We start from the raw sequence: 14,523 nt of genomic DNA, 5'->3' as shown, positions 1-14,523 counted from the left end.
CACAAGGCCCAGGATTTGTATAAATTCTCCCCCAGTCTAGCTGGAGCCCCTTTTTCTCTGCTGAGACACTTGCATCACACCTAAGCTCTAGGCTGCAGTGGGCTGGATGACTATCCCAAACAACTGACACAAAGATGGGGGTGGGGGGAATGCCTCCCTGGGGACAAGAATAGTAACTAATGGTACTGGGGGAGCACTAGGTACCAGGCATCATGCTGAAGATGTTTCACAACACCTGTGGAGGCAAACCCCAGCAGAAACCTTATTTTATAGATGAGGAAACTGATGCCCAGAGGCAAGGTCACTGGCTAATATAGGTCCACACAGCAAAAGAGCAAGGCAGCCAAATGCCTGAATTTCATGTTTAGAACTGGTTAAAAAGGCAGAGGTGCAGATTACAGGGAGCAGGTGAGGGAGTAGGAAGCCAGGAGCGCTGACTCCAGGACCCAGGCAACGCCACTGCACGTGGGCGCATGCAGAGCCAGTGTGAGCAGCCCCGGTCTCTCTGCAGGGGTCTTCAAGAAGTACAGATCACTTTGGCAGCCAGACTGGGGGAGGCAGAGGAAAAGATCAAAGTCCTACATTCAGGTATGTATCTGGCACATGTTCCCTGTCCCATGCAGCTCCTCAGCCTGTCAGACCAGGCGGAGGAGTGGGAGAGGACAGTGACACTATGATCACAGGCTCAGCTGAGTATTCTAGAATCAGGATGGCAAGGGGGGAGTTTGAGGAGGAAGAAGAAAGATCAACATTACCCAGTGGGGGTCTGAGCCTAGTCCCCGGAGGCCATGGTGCTGTGGAGAGAGGATTTGAGAAATAGAAGTAAAACAGAAGTGGCAAACACAGTGCCTGTAGGGGCCAGACACACAACCAAACCAGCCAGGTTAAGGAAGGCAGTAGAGAAGGGTGGGGTCTGGAGCAAACTGGACAACCTAGGCCTTGACTAAAGAGATGGCCACTGCTGAGCTCCAGCCAGCCAATGCCTTATGGGCCAGTGTCACCAAGTCTTCAATTTCCTTGGAGAAATTAGAAATCTGGACTTTTATGTGAAATTTGTCATTTATTATACATATCACTGTTGACTTCATTGCTGCTCCTTGTCCTCCTCACTTGCCAATTCTGGACCTCGGGGTGGTGAGCTCATGGATGGATGGCCTCACCCAGGTCCTGTAGTGCCCTAAGGGTGTGGGCAGTTCATACCCAAGGCCAGCGGGACAGACCGACCCTACCACTTGCCTGGGTCTTCTGAGCTTCATAGACTCTTAGAGGGCCATCTTGTCCGCCCTCCAACCAGCTTGAAGCCCTTCCATGGGCAGGAAACTCTACCTGTCACTGGTTCTAACCAAAAGAAAGGTCTTCCCATACTATCTTGAACCTAATTCTGCCTTCTGAGCCCTGCAGGAGTGGGTTCTTGGGGGAGGTGGTGGGGTGGGGGGCTTCATCCTGGTGCTTTACTTCTTCCCAGCGTTAAAGGCCACACAGACAGAGCTGCTGGAACTGCGGCGGAAATATGATGAGGAAGCAGCATCCAAGTAAGTGAACACCCTGCTGAGGTATGCCTTCTCACTCTGACCCTCCCAGACATGCCTCCTCCCTCTGACCCCACCAGGTAGGTCTCTTCCTTCTGACCCTGCCAAATACACCTTCTCTTTCTGGCTCTTCTCCCTTCAACTCACTGCCTGAAGTGCCTGTTTCATTAAGCATCCAGTGCTCCCCACCCCCATTGGCACACAGCTGTTCACTGGTCATTTGCTGTGCCATTCATACACCACAGACTATAAATGACATTCTGGGTTGTGGCTGAGTAGGGTCTGTTGGGCAGGGGCCTTACCCCAACTTCCTAGAACTGTCTCCACCACCACTCCACAGTCCAACCCTCGGGGGCTGAGTGTCATTCACTTAAACTACTCTGGACTCAACATGGCTTTAAGACCTCATTTATTCCACAAACACTTACTTAGCACCTACTTTTTGCCCAGTGCTGTGTTAGGTCCCTGGAAGAAATGTTAGAACATGGCCCTGTCCTCAGTCCAGGAGAAGAGACAGACAACTGATGTTCAGTGATAAATTCATTCCTTCACCGATACTATTGAGCACTTACTGTGTGCTTGACACTGTTCTGGGCACCTGCTGAATGCTAAGAAAGGAAGAACCAGGGGCAGCAAAAGAAAATAACAGGGAGGGTGGGTCCTGTCATCCAGGGTAATCACAGAGGACTTCCCTGAGGAGGTGACCTTCAGAATGCAATGTAAAGATGAGCAGGAGAGCAGGAGGTGGCTATGTGAAGAATGCCGGGTTGGGTGCTGTGGGCAGGGGGAATAGCTTACATGAAAGAAAGCCCCGAACATGCCTAAAAGCATGTGTGCAGCTTATAGTCACCAAACTCCTCGCAGGCCTCCCATGTCCCCCAGCCCACGCTCAGCAGAGGGGCGACCGAGGTAGATAAGGCCTGTCCTGGCCCCCCTGTGTGCTGGCAGTCTGGAGGCTAGGGAAGCAGCAAAATAAGTAAATGATCACCATGGGGGTAGTTGAGAGAAGCCTCCTGGAAGGGCACTTGGGAGCTGGGTTGTTTTTTTTTTTTTTTTTTTTTTAAGATTTTACTTATTTATTCATGAGAGACACACAGAGAGAGGCAGAGATACAGGCAGAGGGAGAAGCAGGCTCCATTGCAGGGAGCCCGATGTGGGACTTGATTCCAGATCCCGGGGTCATGCCCTGACGCTCAACCGCTGAGCCACCCAGGCGTCCTGGGAGCTAGGTTTTAAAGCTCAGAGTCCTGTTCTCCTGAAAGACATTCCCGGTAGAAGGCACAGCTGGGAGGTGTAGCTCTGGGCAGCTAAAGAGAACGGACCCCTGGAGAAGGCAGCAGGCCAGGCTGCCTGGAAGGGGTGTGGTGCTCAGGCATCTGTCCCACTTCCCTGCAGCCTGGATTCTTCTATGCCCAGCCTGGTTTCTCTCCGGTGGAAAGGGTAGAGGGCAGCCTCCTTAGCCTCCAAGACCCTGAGGTCCAGGTAGAGGCTGGGGTGATCTGGATAGGCAGGGGCCCAGAGGCTGCCCCTCACCCCTCTCAGGGTGTTATCTTTCTGTCTCAGGGCGGATGAAGTCGGTTTGATCATGACCAACTTGGAGAAAGCTAATCAGGTGAGAAGATGTGCGCCAGCGCTCAGCCAGTCCAGGGCAGGGGGCGGGGGGGGGGGGGTGTCTTGGGCTGGGGGGAGGGACTCAACCCAGTCCATACTGAACCATGTGCCATGCTGAGTGCTGGCACTGGGGAGTGTCTGGGACCCCGAGCCAGACTCGAGGGTCAGGGAAGACGTCATAGAGGGAAAGCCAGGTTGCTGACACCTGCGAATAGATTGAAAATGCAGAGGGATGGCATTCCAGGCCAGGGGACAGCCTCGGTAAAGGCCAGGAGGAAGGCCACAGAGCGGTGACTGGTGAGCCCAGCCCACAGGCCAAGCTGGGAAGTGGGTCTCTCCCAAGCCGACTGAGTGAGGAAACGTGTTCCACAGAGCCTGAGGCCATGACAAGGGATGAGCCCCCACTGCTTTCCTTCCCTCCCCAGCCCACCAGGTCTCCTGCAGCCTCTTCCCTTGATCCCAGCCACACCAGCTCAGCACTGGGCAGATCCCACAGTTCCTAGTGTCCCCCGCTTCTAGTTCCAGCCCAAGTTCTCAAAAGCCCATTAGCTTCCACAAGTCCCCATTTTCACCCTGCCTTCTGAAGGCCTCAAATGTACTGCCGGCTGGTGGGTAAAGCTGGCAAAAGTCTGAAAGGAGGTGAAGTGTGGCCATGGGATAGGGTCTGGAGTCTCAAGGGCCCAACACATCTCTATCCACACCAACCTCCCTGCAATGCCAGCAGCCAGGGACATGGCCAAGAGGGGCCAGCAGTGTGACCACAAGGGGTCATTTCCCTGGAGTAGTACACCTGGCAGCTGAGTTCTAAAGCCCAGGAGCCCTTCTTTGGAGGAAGGGCCCAGAAGCATGGCTGTGCAGGCATAAGGGCAGGGTAAAGAGCAGCATTTTTAGGGTAATTTTTTAAATACATAATCCATTTACATAGTTCAGAACTCAAAAATGTTCATACTTAGGAAACTCCTGACTCCTTCCCCAACTCCACTTCCCAGCCTCTCTCACCTGTGTCTAGGGTCTCCTTCTAGACATCTACTCACAAGCTCGTGAATTACACGTATGTTAACATGTAATAAGCTTATTATTTTTTAAAATGAACTATTAAGTATTTTTAACAATTTGTCTGTTTTAATTTCTAATATGATAAATATGGATATGCATAACCCACTGTGTAGTAAAGAAGTTAATTTTGCCCAAAAAGAAATCTGGCCTTTACCCTCAGTTTCTAGGGGGTAGTTTTTTAATTTTATTTAAATTCAGTCAATATATAATGTATTATTGGTTTCAGAGGTAGACATCAGTGATTCATCAGTCTTATATAACACCCAGTGCTCATTACATTACCTGCCCTCTTTAATGTCCATCACCCAGTTACCCCGTTCCCCCACCTCCCTCCCCTCCAGCAACGCTCAGGTTGTTTCCTGTAGATTAAGAGTCTTATATGGTTTGTCTCCCTCTCTGGTTTCAGCTTGTTTTATTTTTTCCTCTCTTCCCCTATGATCCTCTGTTTTGTGTCTTAAATTCCACATATGAGTGAGATCATGATAATTGTCTTTCTCTGACTGACATATTTCACTTAGCATAATACCCTCTAGTTCCATCCATGTCGTTGCAAATGGCAAAATTTCATTCTTTTGATGGCTCAGTAGTATTCCATTGTATATATACCACATCTTCTTTATACATTCATCTATCGATGGACAACTGGGCTCTTTCCATAGTTTGTTGTGGACACTGCTGCTATAAACACTGGGATATAGGTACTCCTAAGGATCACTATGTCTGTAGCTTTTAGATAAATACCTAGTAGTGCAATTGCTGGGTTATAGAGTAGCTCTATTTTTAACTTTCTGAGGAACCTCCACATTTTCCAGAGTGGCTGCATCAGCTTGCATTTCCACCAGCAGTGTAAGAGGGTTCCCCTTTATTCACATCCTTGCCAACATCTGTCATATCCTGAGTTGTTAATTTTAGCCACTGTGACCAGTGGGAGGTGGTATCTCATTGTGGTTTTGATTTGATGTGGTTGTATTTCTCTTGACAAGTGGTGTTGAACATTTTTTCATGTTTCTGTTGGCCATTTGTATGTCTTCTTTGGAAAAATGTCTGTTCATGTCTTCTGCCCATTTCTTGATTGGATTATTCTTTGGGTGTTGAGTTTGATAAGTTCTTAATAAGTTTTGGAGACTAGTCCTTTGTCTGACGTGTCATTTGCAAACATCTTCTCCCATTCTGTCAGTTGTCCTTTGGTTTTGTCGACTGTTTCCTTTGCTGTGCAAAAGCTTTTACCTTAATGAAGTACCAATAGTTCATTTTTGCCTTTGTTTCCCTTATCTTTGAAGACGTGTCTAGCAAGAAGTTGCTGTGGCCAAGGTCAGAGAGGTTGCTGTCTGTGTTCTCCTCTACGATCTTAATGGATTCCTGTCTCACATTTAGGTCTTTCATCCATTTTAAGTTTATTTTTGTGTAAGAAAATGCTCCAATTTCATTCCTCTGCATGTGGCTGTCCAATGTTCCCCAACACCATTTGTTGAAGAGACTGTCTTTTTTCCATTGGATATTCTTTCCTGCTTTGTCAAGGATTAGTTGAGGATTAGTCCAGAACCCATTTCTGGGTTCTCTGTTCTGTTCCATTGATCTATGTGTCTGTTTTAGTGCCAGTACCATACTGTCTTGATGATTCCAGCTTTATAATAGAGCTTGAATTCTGGGATTGTGATGCCACCAGTTTGGTTTTCTTTTTCAACATTCTTTTGGCTATTCAGGATCTTTTCAGATTCCATACAAATTTTAAGATTATTTGTTCTAGCTCTGTGAAAAAAGTTGATGGTATTTTGATGGGAATTGCATTGAATGTATGGATTGCTTTGGGTAGCATAGACATTTTAACAATATTTGTTCTTCCAATCCATGAGCATGGAACCATGTTTTTCCATTTCTCGTGTCTTCCTCAGTTTCTTTCATGAGTGTTCTATAGTTTTCTGAGTACAGATCTTTTGCCTCTTTGGTTAGGTTTATTCCTAGGTATCTTATGGTTTTGGGTGCAATTGTAAATGGGATTGACTCCTTAATTTCTCTTTCTTCTCAATTTTTATACCTTTCTAAAACAGAAACTATACTATACGATGCCCACCCTCCTGAACCTTATTTTTTCCCCACGTATATCTTAGAACTTGTTCCAAATCTGTATAAAAGTCCCATTTGTTTTACAGCTGTGTGGTATTGCACTACATGGACACACTGTCATCTAACCGAGGGGTGGCAGATTTTCTGTAAAGGGGCAGAGTAAATATTTCCAGCTTTGTAGGTCTCTGCCACAGCTCTTCAACTTTGCCGTTGAAGCATAGACAGTATGCAAGCGAATAGATATGACTGTGTTCCAGAAAAACTTGATCTACAAAACAGGCCTCAGGCTGCAGTTTGCCCACCCATGGCCTAACCAGTCCCCTACTGGTGAAGATGATGATGTTTCCAATCTCTTACCCTCATCATCAATCCCCCAGTGAACTCCCGTGCACACTCTTTCAGACATACCTGAGCCAATAAATAGGGTAAATTTTTAAAAGTGGAATTACTGAGCTGAGAATCTGTGCATTTTTAGTTGACAGATGTGGGCAAACTGCCTGATTTACACTCCCTGCAGCCAGTTAAGAGAGGACCTGTTTCCCTGCAACCTCACTAACAACCGTGTATCGTCAAATTTTCAGATCTTTGCCAGTCAAATAGGCTTGAGAAAAGAAATCTTAGAGTAGTTTGGATAGGAAACAGTTTCTTTTAATGTTTATCTTTTCTGAGTATAAAAGTAAAACCTCATTATAGAAAGTATGGAGAAGAAAATAAATGTCATAATATTAGGGTTTTTTATTTTTATTTTTTTAAAGATTTTATTTATTTATTCATGAAAGACAGAGAGAGAGAGAGAGAGGCAGACACAGGCTCCATGCAGGGAGCCCGACGCGGGACTCGATCCCAGGGCCCAAGGATCACACCCTGAGCTGAAGGTGGCGCTAAACCACTGAGCCACCCGGGCTGCCCAAATTAGGGTTTTTTAAATCTGTATTAATATTGTCCGGAATGTGAACAAGAGGATCCTGGAGCAGAGCAGAGCAGTGTTATTACTTACATAGTAATAGCCCTGCCAGTTTGCCTCAGCTTTTACCCAGGGGTGAGGATCAGATATCATCCCGCATGCCTCAGAGCTTGTACTGGAACCCCCATGTGTGAATCTGGGTGGTTATATAGAAGGACTTTCTGAGAGAGGGAGAAAACTATCTCCCTAGTGTCACGATGAACAGAAGGGCGAGGATCCTGGTTTTTTTAGCATGTGGAATGCAAATACTTCTCTCCGAGGGGAAGATAAGACTAGTAACTTTCTAGTAGCTTTAAACCCAGCTTTACAACCCAGGGGACGTGTCCATGGTCTGGGTCTCTTCCCCCCATGGAAATGTAAACACATACCTTCAGAGAGGAAAATCTGCAGTTCTCACAGGCTAATGTCAGAAACTGACCTCCAGGCTTGTCATTTAGCCCAGTCCTGTTTCAGTCAGATTTGCTCAGAAAGCCCAAACTGCAGAAACAAAAGTATTTCTTTACAATCACACACACCCAAAACCTTTTCCAAAACAAAATTGACCTGACCCATTTCTGTCACAAGGCAGGATACACAGGATAACCAGTAAGTAAACAAATAAACAAATCAACTAAATAAATTAACAAAATGTGAACATGGGTGTGCGTGGGTCTCCATGTGCATATGGTAGGCATAGCCTCTTGATTACCAAGGTCAGCATGAAAGGTAACCATAATTATTATGACAACAACTCTATGAGGTAGTTACTTCTATCATCCCATTTTACAAACAGGGAAACTGAGGTTGAGCTTGCCCAAGGTCACAAAAAAACAAAAAAACAGGGAGTGACAAAGTACAGATTTCTCTCTAAAGCCACAAGCCTTCTACATTGTTGACATTTGGAAGCTTCCTTTCAGACCTTTTTCTTAGAAATTTTTGAGGAGTTAAGATCCACCATAGACCCAGTTCAGTAAACTAGCATTCTGATTTAGATGTATTTCATTGCCCCCATTTCACAAGAGGAAAACTGAAACCCAGGGAGAGGAAGTGCCTTGCCCGGGGCCTGCCCCAGCTCATGGGCTGGCAAGCCACCTCTGCAGATGCTCCATCCATGTGGCAGTAGGTGGCATGGGAGCTAGAGACAAACACCCAGCCCCGCCTAAGTTGTGCAGGGCAATAGCAAAGGCTAGGGTGGGATCCAGAGTGACCCTGCTCACTTCTTAACTGCTCCTGCCTCGACTCTCCTCCCCAGCGCGCTGAGGCTGCCCAGCGGGAGGTAGAAAGTCTTCGGGAACAACTGGCCTCTGTCAACAGCTCTATCCGCCTGGCCTGCTGCTCCCCACAGGGACCCAGTGGGGTAAGGATGGTGGGGGAGCCAGAGGGAAAGTTTGGGAAAAGCCATGTTGGTGAGTATGAATATATAGATGACGTTTTGTGGATCAGTCATGTGCATCTGTGTGAAATTATGCACATGAATCTGTGTAGATACAGTGGACATAGCATCTTAATTGCCAAGGTCAATGCTTAGTTAACTGTAATTACTATGACTTGCTTTGCCAGCTGAAGTTCAAAATACAGCCACAACTCTTTGCAAGATCAAGCTTCCATATGTGATTAATAGGAAGTCCAGCATCTTCCTTTACCCCAAATTGTCCAAGAATGCCAGCAACTTACTCAGGCCAGAAAGGACCATTTCCATTGCCAGATGCCTGGCAAGCTGGGTGGGAGGGTAAGTTTGAGCAATAGGACAGCAGTTTTGGTGGTTGCCACCAGGTGTCGACATTAACCACTGGTTCTCCATTCCCACAACTCACAGTAGGACTACTTGACCAAGATTGGAGATTGACACTCCCATCAGCCGCTGGTTCCCAAAACATGCCAAAGTGATTCCAGTGGGTTCTCCCGAACAGCCACACGCTACCAGGCACCAGTCTAGAATATCAGTCTAGAATATCAGCCTGCTCAGTGCATCTTTCTTTTTCCTCCTGATTGGTTGCCCCTTTGGGGTCCTGGGGTCAGAGGGATTTCAGTCAGAGCCACCCCAGCCAGACCCTTCTGTCCTGTGTTAAGAGTCTTCATTGCCAGGCACCTGGCTGGCTCAGTCTGTAGAACACGTGACTCTTGATCTCACAGTCATGAGTTCAAGGCCTACATAGGGCATGTTGCCTACTTTAAAAAATAATAATAATAAGAGGAAAGAAGAGAAACAGTCTTTATTGCTTCTCTCCCAGAAAGTTTGGGGTTCCTTACATAAACTGGTCCACCTTCTTTCCAGATCTCTGCATACCAAGAGGTTAGATTCCGGATTCCTTACCACAGGTCTGCTCCAGGGTGATTGGCAATCTCCACCCACACAGTTGAAGTGGCCAGCATAACTTTTACGTCACCTAACACCCTGAAACATTGGCCAGTGCGCCTGTATCTGTCTTTTCTGTTTCAACATTGGATTATGTCTCTGTGGACATGTGTTACTATGAATGTGTATGTCTGTTTGTGGCCTTGGGGCAAATAACTATATCCTTAATCTAACTGTGCCTCAGTTTCCTCACTTGTACAAGTCAGACCTACCTTATAGGGCTGTTGGGAGAATTACATGTAAATCACCTAAGATGGTGCTTGGCTTATAGTCTACACTCAGTGAATGCCTGATGCTGCCGTTAGCAACAGGAGTGTGGCTTGGATGCATCTGAGGTGTTTTTGCCCAAGTCGCATGTGATCTCTGAGCACATACATGTCTGTGTGTCACCGTGGCATGTCCATATCTCTCTTTGATGCCTGGGTGTTTCTCTGTGTCTGCATGTCAGCACGAGTATTCCAGCAGTTACATGTCTCCGTGTGTGCTGTCTATAGCTGTGTCCCCCTGTGCCTGTGTCCCAGAAGGCAGTGTGTGTGTATGCCCGTGTGACTGGATGTCTGCACAACACAAAGAGTGAGCACGAGACAGGCTGAGGGCAAGAGAGTTCGTGAATTCGCCCCAGAAAGGATTTGCCAGTGGTTCTTAATTAACCCCCGTGGAACCCAGCAAATGCCTGTGCTAATCAGCCACAGGGAATTTTGCTGGGGGGGGGGGGTCGGGTTCTGAGCACAACAGTGGCGCTCGATGCTAATTAATTTAATGTGTTAATGGCATCCGCTTCCTGTTTTAATTGGCATTTATCTCCCTGGAAGAATAGCTAGTGTTGGTAGTGGCAAGCTGTTTTCTGCTCTGTTTTGTTTTTCGTGATCCTTCTTAGATTCATCTGTAACTGTGCTCAGGACCAGCCTGACTTCAGGTCCTCTCAAACATCAACAACATCTGCATCCGGGACAAAGAGGCCATTCCCTAAAACCTGGAGAAGCCAAGGGGCTTGGGGCTGGGGGCAAATTAGGAGAAAGGAACCACCAGTAGTATGGCCTGTGGCTACAGGGTCTTGGATCTAATCCTGAGGGTCTGCCTGGAATGGAGTGGAAACATCTCTCTGGGATAGGACCTGTGCCCAGTTTAGAAACCTAAACCTTTATCTGTGATGTTCCCTCTGCCAGGAATCCAGTCCCCACTGCTTCCTCACAGGACTGTCTCCCTTTTTTTGTCCTCTTTTAACAAATGCTTTATTGAAGTTTATATAAGGAAAAATGTGTGTACCATGAGTGCACAGCATGTTGAACTTTTCAGAGATGCCATGACCAGCATCCAGATCAACAGGTAGAATGTTCCCAGCGCCCAGAATGCCCCCTCATGTCCCCATCTGGGTACCACTCCCCAAGGGGAACTGCTCTTCTGACTTGTAACAGCACAACCAGCTTTTGCCTGTTTTTGTATCCGATCTTAATTGGATCACACACACACATTTTGGTATCTGGCTTTTTTCACTTCATATTCTGAGAGAATGGTCCATGCTGTGTTAATAGCTGTGTGTTATCCATTTTCAGTGCTGTATCATGTTCCATTTTGTGGATATACCACAGCCTGCTCATCTATTCTCTGCTTGGAGGACATCCAGAGGGTTGCTGCCAAGCAATCTTCAAAATCACTAACTTATTCTTGAACTTGATCACAGTTCTTAGACACATCTTCCTCCAGAAAACCTTCCCTGCCCACTCCCCCTCGGTTTTAATACCAGAGGGAAGGCATCCATGCTGGTAGGACTGGCCCAAGCAAAGGCCCAGAGATAGGAGGAGGAAAGCCAGAGTCTATAAGGAGCAGCTGAGTGACTCTGGGGAGCCCAACACAGGGTGGGGGGAGTTTGTGCCACCGATGGATTTCCCACTTTGTCTGGGATTCAGGGGTGAGGAAGCCAGCCCTACAGCCCCCTGCCCCACACCTCTTAGTCCCTCAAAGCCCCACTTTGTCCTCAGGATAAGGTGAACTTCGCACTGTGCTCGGGCCCCCGGCTTGAAGCTGCCCTAGCCTCCAAGGATCGGGAGATCCTGCGGCTACTGAAGGATGTACAGCACCTCCAGAACTCTCTGCAGGAGCTAGAGGAGACATCCGCCAACCAGATCGCAGACCTAGAGCGACAACTCACGGCCAAGTCTGAGGCCATAGAAGTAGGTCTTGGGAGAGGAGGTATACGGACAGGAGACAGAAGGGGCATCCCCATGCAGAAGAGTATGGACCAGCCTAAACCCATCTTTGTCTTCTCCTCTAGAAGCTGGAAGAGAAGCTCCAGGCACAGTCTGACTATGAAGAGATTAAAACAGAGCTGAGGTACCATGCAGAGCGGGGCTCCACAACCCCCAGCCTTCTTCCTTGGCAAGGGCGAGGAGGGGCCCTGGACCAAGTTCATGATCTTCCCCCTCCCACTGCACCCCACTTTGTCTCCTTTGTCCCCTTGTCTCTCCTTCATGGCAGCTTCAGTATGAGAATTTAAGCATGCTTGGTCCTTTGCCACTCAGAGCCACCTAGAGGAGAACGTGCAGGGCGGCTCGGGGTCCGTGTGGGAACTGGCGAGGGGTGGTGCTCTCATCAGATTAGCTCAGGCCAGCCAGTGTGGGGATTGCTGAACACAGCACCCCACGGTGTCACTGAAACCAGCTCACTGGCCTGCTCATTGAGGGCTGTTGTTGTACTGAGAGTCCAGTGTTCTGTAGGGTCCATGGGTGGCCAGTTGTTCCCAGTCAGGGACGAGGAGCTAGAGGGAGTACTCTCAATACCTCTCCCCAAGCCCTGGGAGTTTGGCTGGCCTCCAACTCTCTCCACTTTCTCTGGCAGCATCTTGAAAGCCATGAAGTTGGCCTCCAGCACCTGCAGCCTCCCCCAGGTGAGTGTCCCCGCCACTGTGTCCCACAGTGCAGGGTGCCCTTGGGAGCCCTCTCAGCCCCGCTTTTTGTCTCCTCAGGGCATGGCCAAGCCTGAAGACACACTGCTCATGGCAAAGGAGACCTTCTTCCCCGCGCAGAAATTCCTTCTGGAGAAGCCTGGCCTCCTGCCCAGCCCTGGTAGGGAAGATGGGATGCTCCTGGGGCCGAGGGATAGGGATGGGCCTACCCATGGGCTTCTGGCCTTCTTTATGCCTGCAGACCACTGCCTCCCATGTGGGTAGGAGAGATGCAGAAAAGGGGTACACACTTATTGAGCAGCTGCTGTGTAGTGGCCCCGAGCTGGGTGCTCTCCATAGCTAGGCCAACTGGCAGTGTTCATACATACCTAGCCCACACGGCTCACTCAGGCCCTCCTAAGACCACCCCTCCTCCCCAAAAGGCTCCACTCATCCCCAAGCCCTGGTGAGCATCAGAAGTGACAGGACACAAGGAGGGCATTCACACTGCCCCCCCCCCCCATAGCAGGACTGCTGGTAATGACCTGCAGACCGTGCTCTCGCCCCAGATCACGTTCTCAGTGGCTCAGCCCTCCTCCCCACACAGTGGCTCCATGACCTTATAGCTGTGTGGCCCCAGCGCATACTTTCTGTGCTGCCTCTGTTTCCTCATCTGTAAAGTAGGGAAATAATGAATCCACTTTGTGGGTGCTGTTCACATGGGGAATGCAAACAGGCAGGGCATGGGGGAAGAGGAGAGTGGCAAGGTGAGCAAGGGGCCAGGAGTGAGCATCCTGCTACAGTTGGCGTCGGTCCAAACTCCCCACCCTGGGGCCAGGCGCTAGCACGTAACAGGGGCTCAGTGGCTGTTCTCACCATAGGAGGGAGGGCTCCCTGGAGCTGGCGTGTGGGCCAGGCCTGCCCTGGTAGGGGTTTGTGAATTAGAAGGGAAGGTCTTTGTGCCGTGGGGCACCCGTAGCACCTCTCTCCCTGTACCCCCTGCCCTCTCCTCCCCCTTTCCGTTCCTGAATTTCTCTCCATGTGTGTGTCTTCTGTCTCTCCCCATCTCTCTGCCTCCCCCCTTCTGTTTCTTCATCCCTCTGTCTCTTTCTGCCTCTCATTCTGTCTCTGCCTCTCTGTCTCCCTATCTCTGTTTCTCTGATATTTCTTTCTCTCCCCGTCACATCTGCTTCTTTCTCTCCTCTCTTCTTCCATCTGTCTGGTTCTAGAGGAGGACCCTTCGGAGGACGATTCCATCAAGGACTCTCTGGGCACGGAGCAGTCCTACCCATCCCCTCCGCAGCTTCCGCCACCACCAGGGCCCGAAGACCCCCTGTCCCCCAGCCCTGGGCAGCCCCTCTTGGGCCCTGGACTGGGCCCCGATGGCCCAAGGACTTTTTCACTGTCCCCCTTCCCCAGCTTGGCTTCTGGGGACAGATTGGCAGGGGACGCACTGCTGTCCAAGCACATGATGCCCCCCGCCACCTTCAAGGGAGAGACAGGCCTGCTGGTGTTCCCCCCAGCCTTCTACGGCACCAAGCCCCCCACAGCCCCTGCCACCCCAGCTCCTGGCCCTGAGCCACCTGGGGCCCCAGAGCCAGTGGAGGGGGGCGGGAGCAGCACAGCCGGGACGGGGGCCGGAGCCGAGGAGGAGCAGCTGGACACGGCAGAGATTGCATTCCAGGTGAAGGAGCAGCTGCTCAAACATAACATCGGGCAGCGGGTGTTTGGCCACTATGTGCTGGGGCTGTCCCAGGGCTCAGTCAGTGAGATCCTGGCCCGGCCCAAGCCCTGGCGCAAGCTCACAGTGAAGGGCAAGGAGCCCTTCATCAAGATGAAGCAGTTCCTGTCGGATGAGCAGAACGTGCTGGCCCTAAGGACCATCCAGGTGCGGCAGCGAGGTGAGGGCCCATCCCAAGGTGCAGGAGGTCAGAGCCAGACACTGCCACCTCACAGCTGTGTCACCTGGGGCAAGTGACTTTGCCTCCCTGTGCTTCGGTTTTCCTTTCTGTAAAACAAGGAAATATATCCTTGTTCCCTCCTTCCTGGGGCCCGCGGCTACCCGTTGCTCCATACCTGGCCC

General features: G+C 49.6%; 1 protein-coding gene across 15 annotated transcripts in view; it reads left to right on the top strand.

Annotated features, from left to right (window-relative positions):
- CUX2 (cut like homeobox 2) overlaps window positions 1-14,523 on the top strand; it is a 322,707-nt gene that overhangs the window by 284,849 nt on the left and 23,335 nt on the right. For all 15 annotated transcript variants that reach the window (XM_041729255.1, XM_041729262.1, XM_041729269.1 and 12 more), the window contains 9 exons: window positions 512-588; window positions 1,466-1,532; window positions 3,093-3,141; window positions 8,456-8,560; window positions 11,539-11,730; window positions 11,832-11,890; window positions 12,395-12,443; window positions 12,522-12,621; window positions 13,670-14,341. In XM_041729255.1, coding sequence (XP_041585189.1) covers window positions 512-588; window positions 1,466-1,532; window positions 3,093-3,141; window positions 8,456-8,560; window positions 11,539-11,730; window positions 11,832-11,890; window positions 12,395-12,443; window positions 12,522-12,621; window positions 13,670-14,341 — 1,370 coding nt within the window. The remainder of the gene's footprint in view (window positions 1-511; window positions 589-1,465; window positions 1,533-3,092; window positions 3,142-8,455; window positions 8,561-11,538; window positions 11,731-11,831; window positions 11,891-12,394; window positions 12,444-12,521; window positions 12,622-13,669; window positions 14,342-14,523) is intronic.

Source organism: Vulpes lagopus, chromosome 14 (genome assembly GCF_018345385.1).
Source record: "Vulpes lagopus strain Blue_001 chromosome 14, ASM1834538v1, whole genome shotgun sequence".
Classification (NCBI taxonomy): Eukaryota; Metazoa; Chordata; class Mammalia; order Carnivora; family Canidae; genus Vulpes; species Vulpes lagopus.
This window is presented reverse-complemented; position numbering and strand designations above follow the sequence as displayed.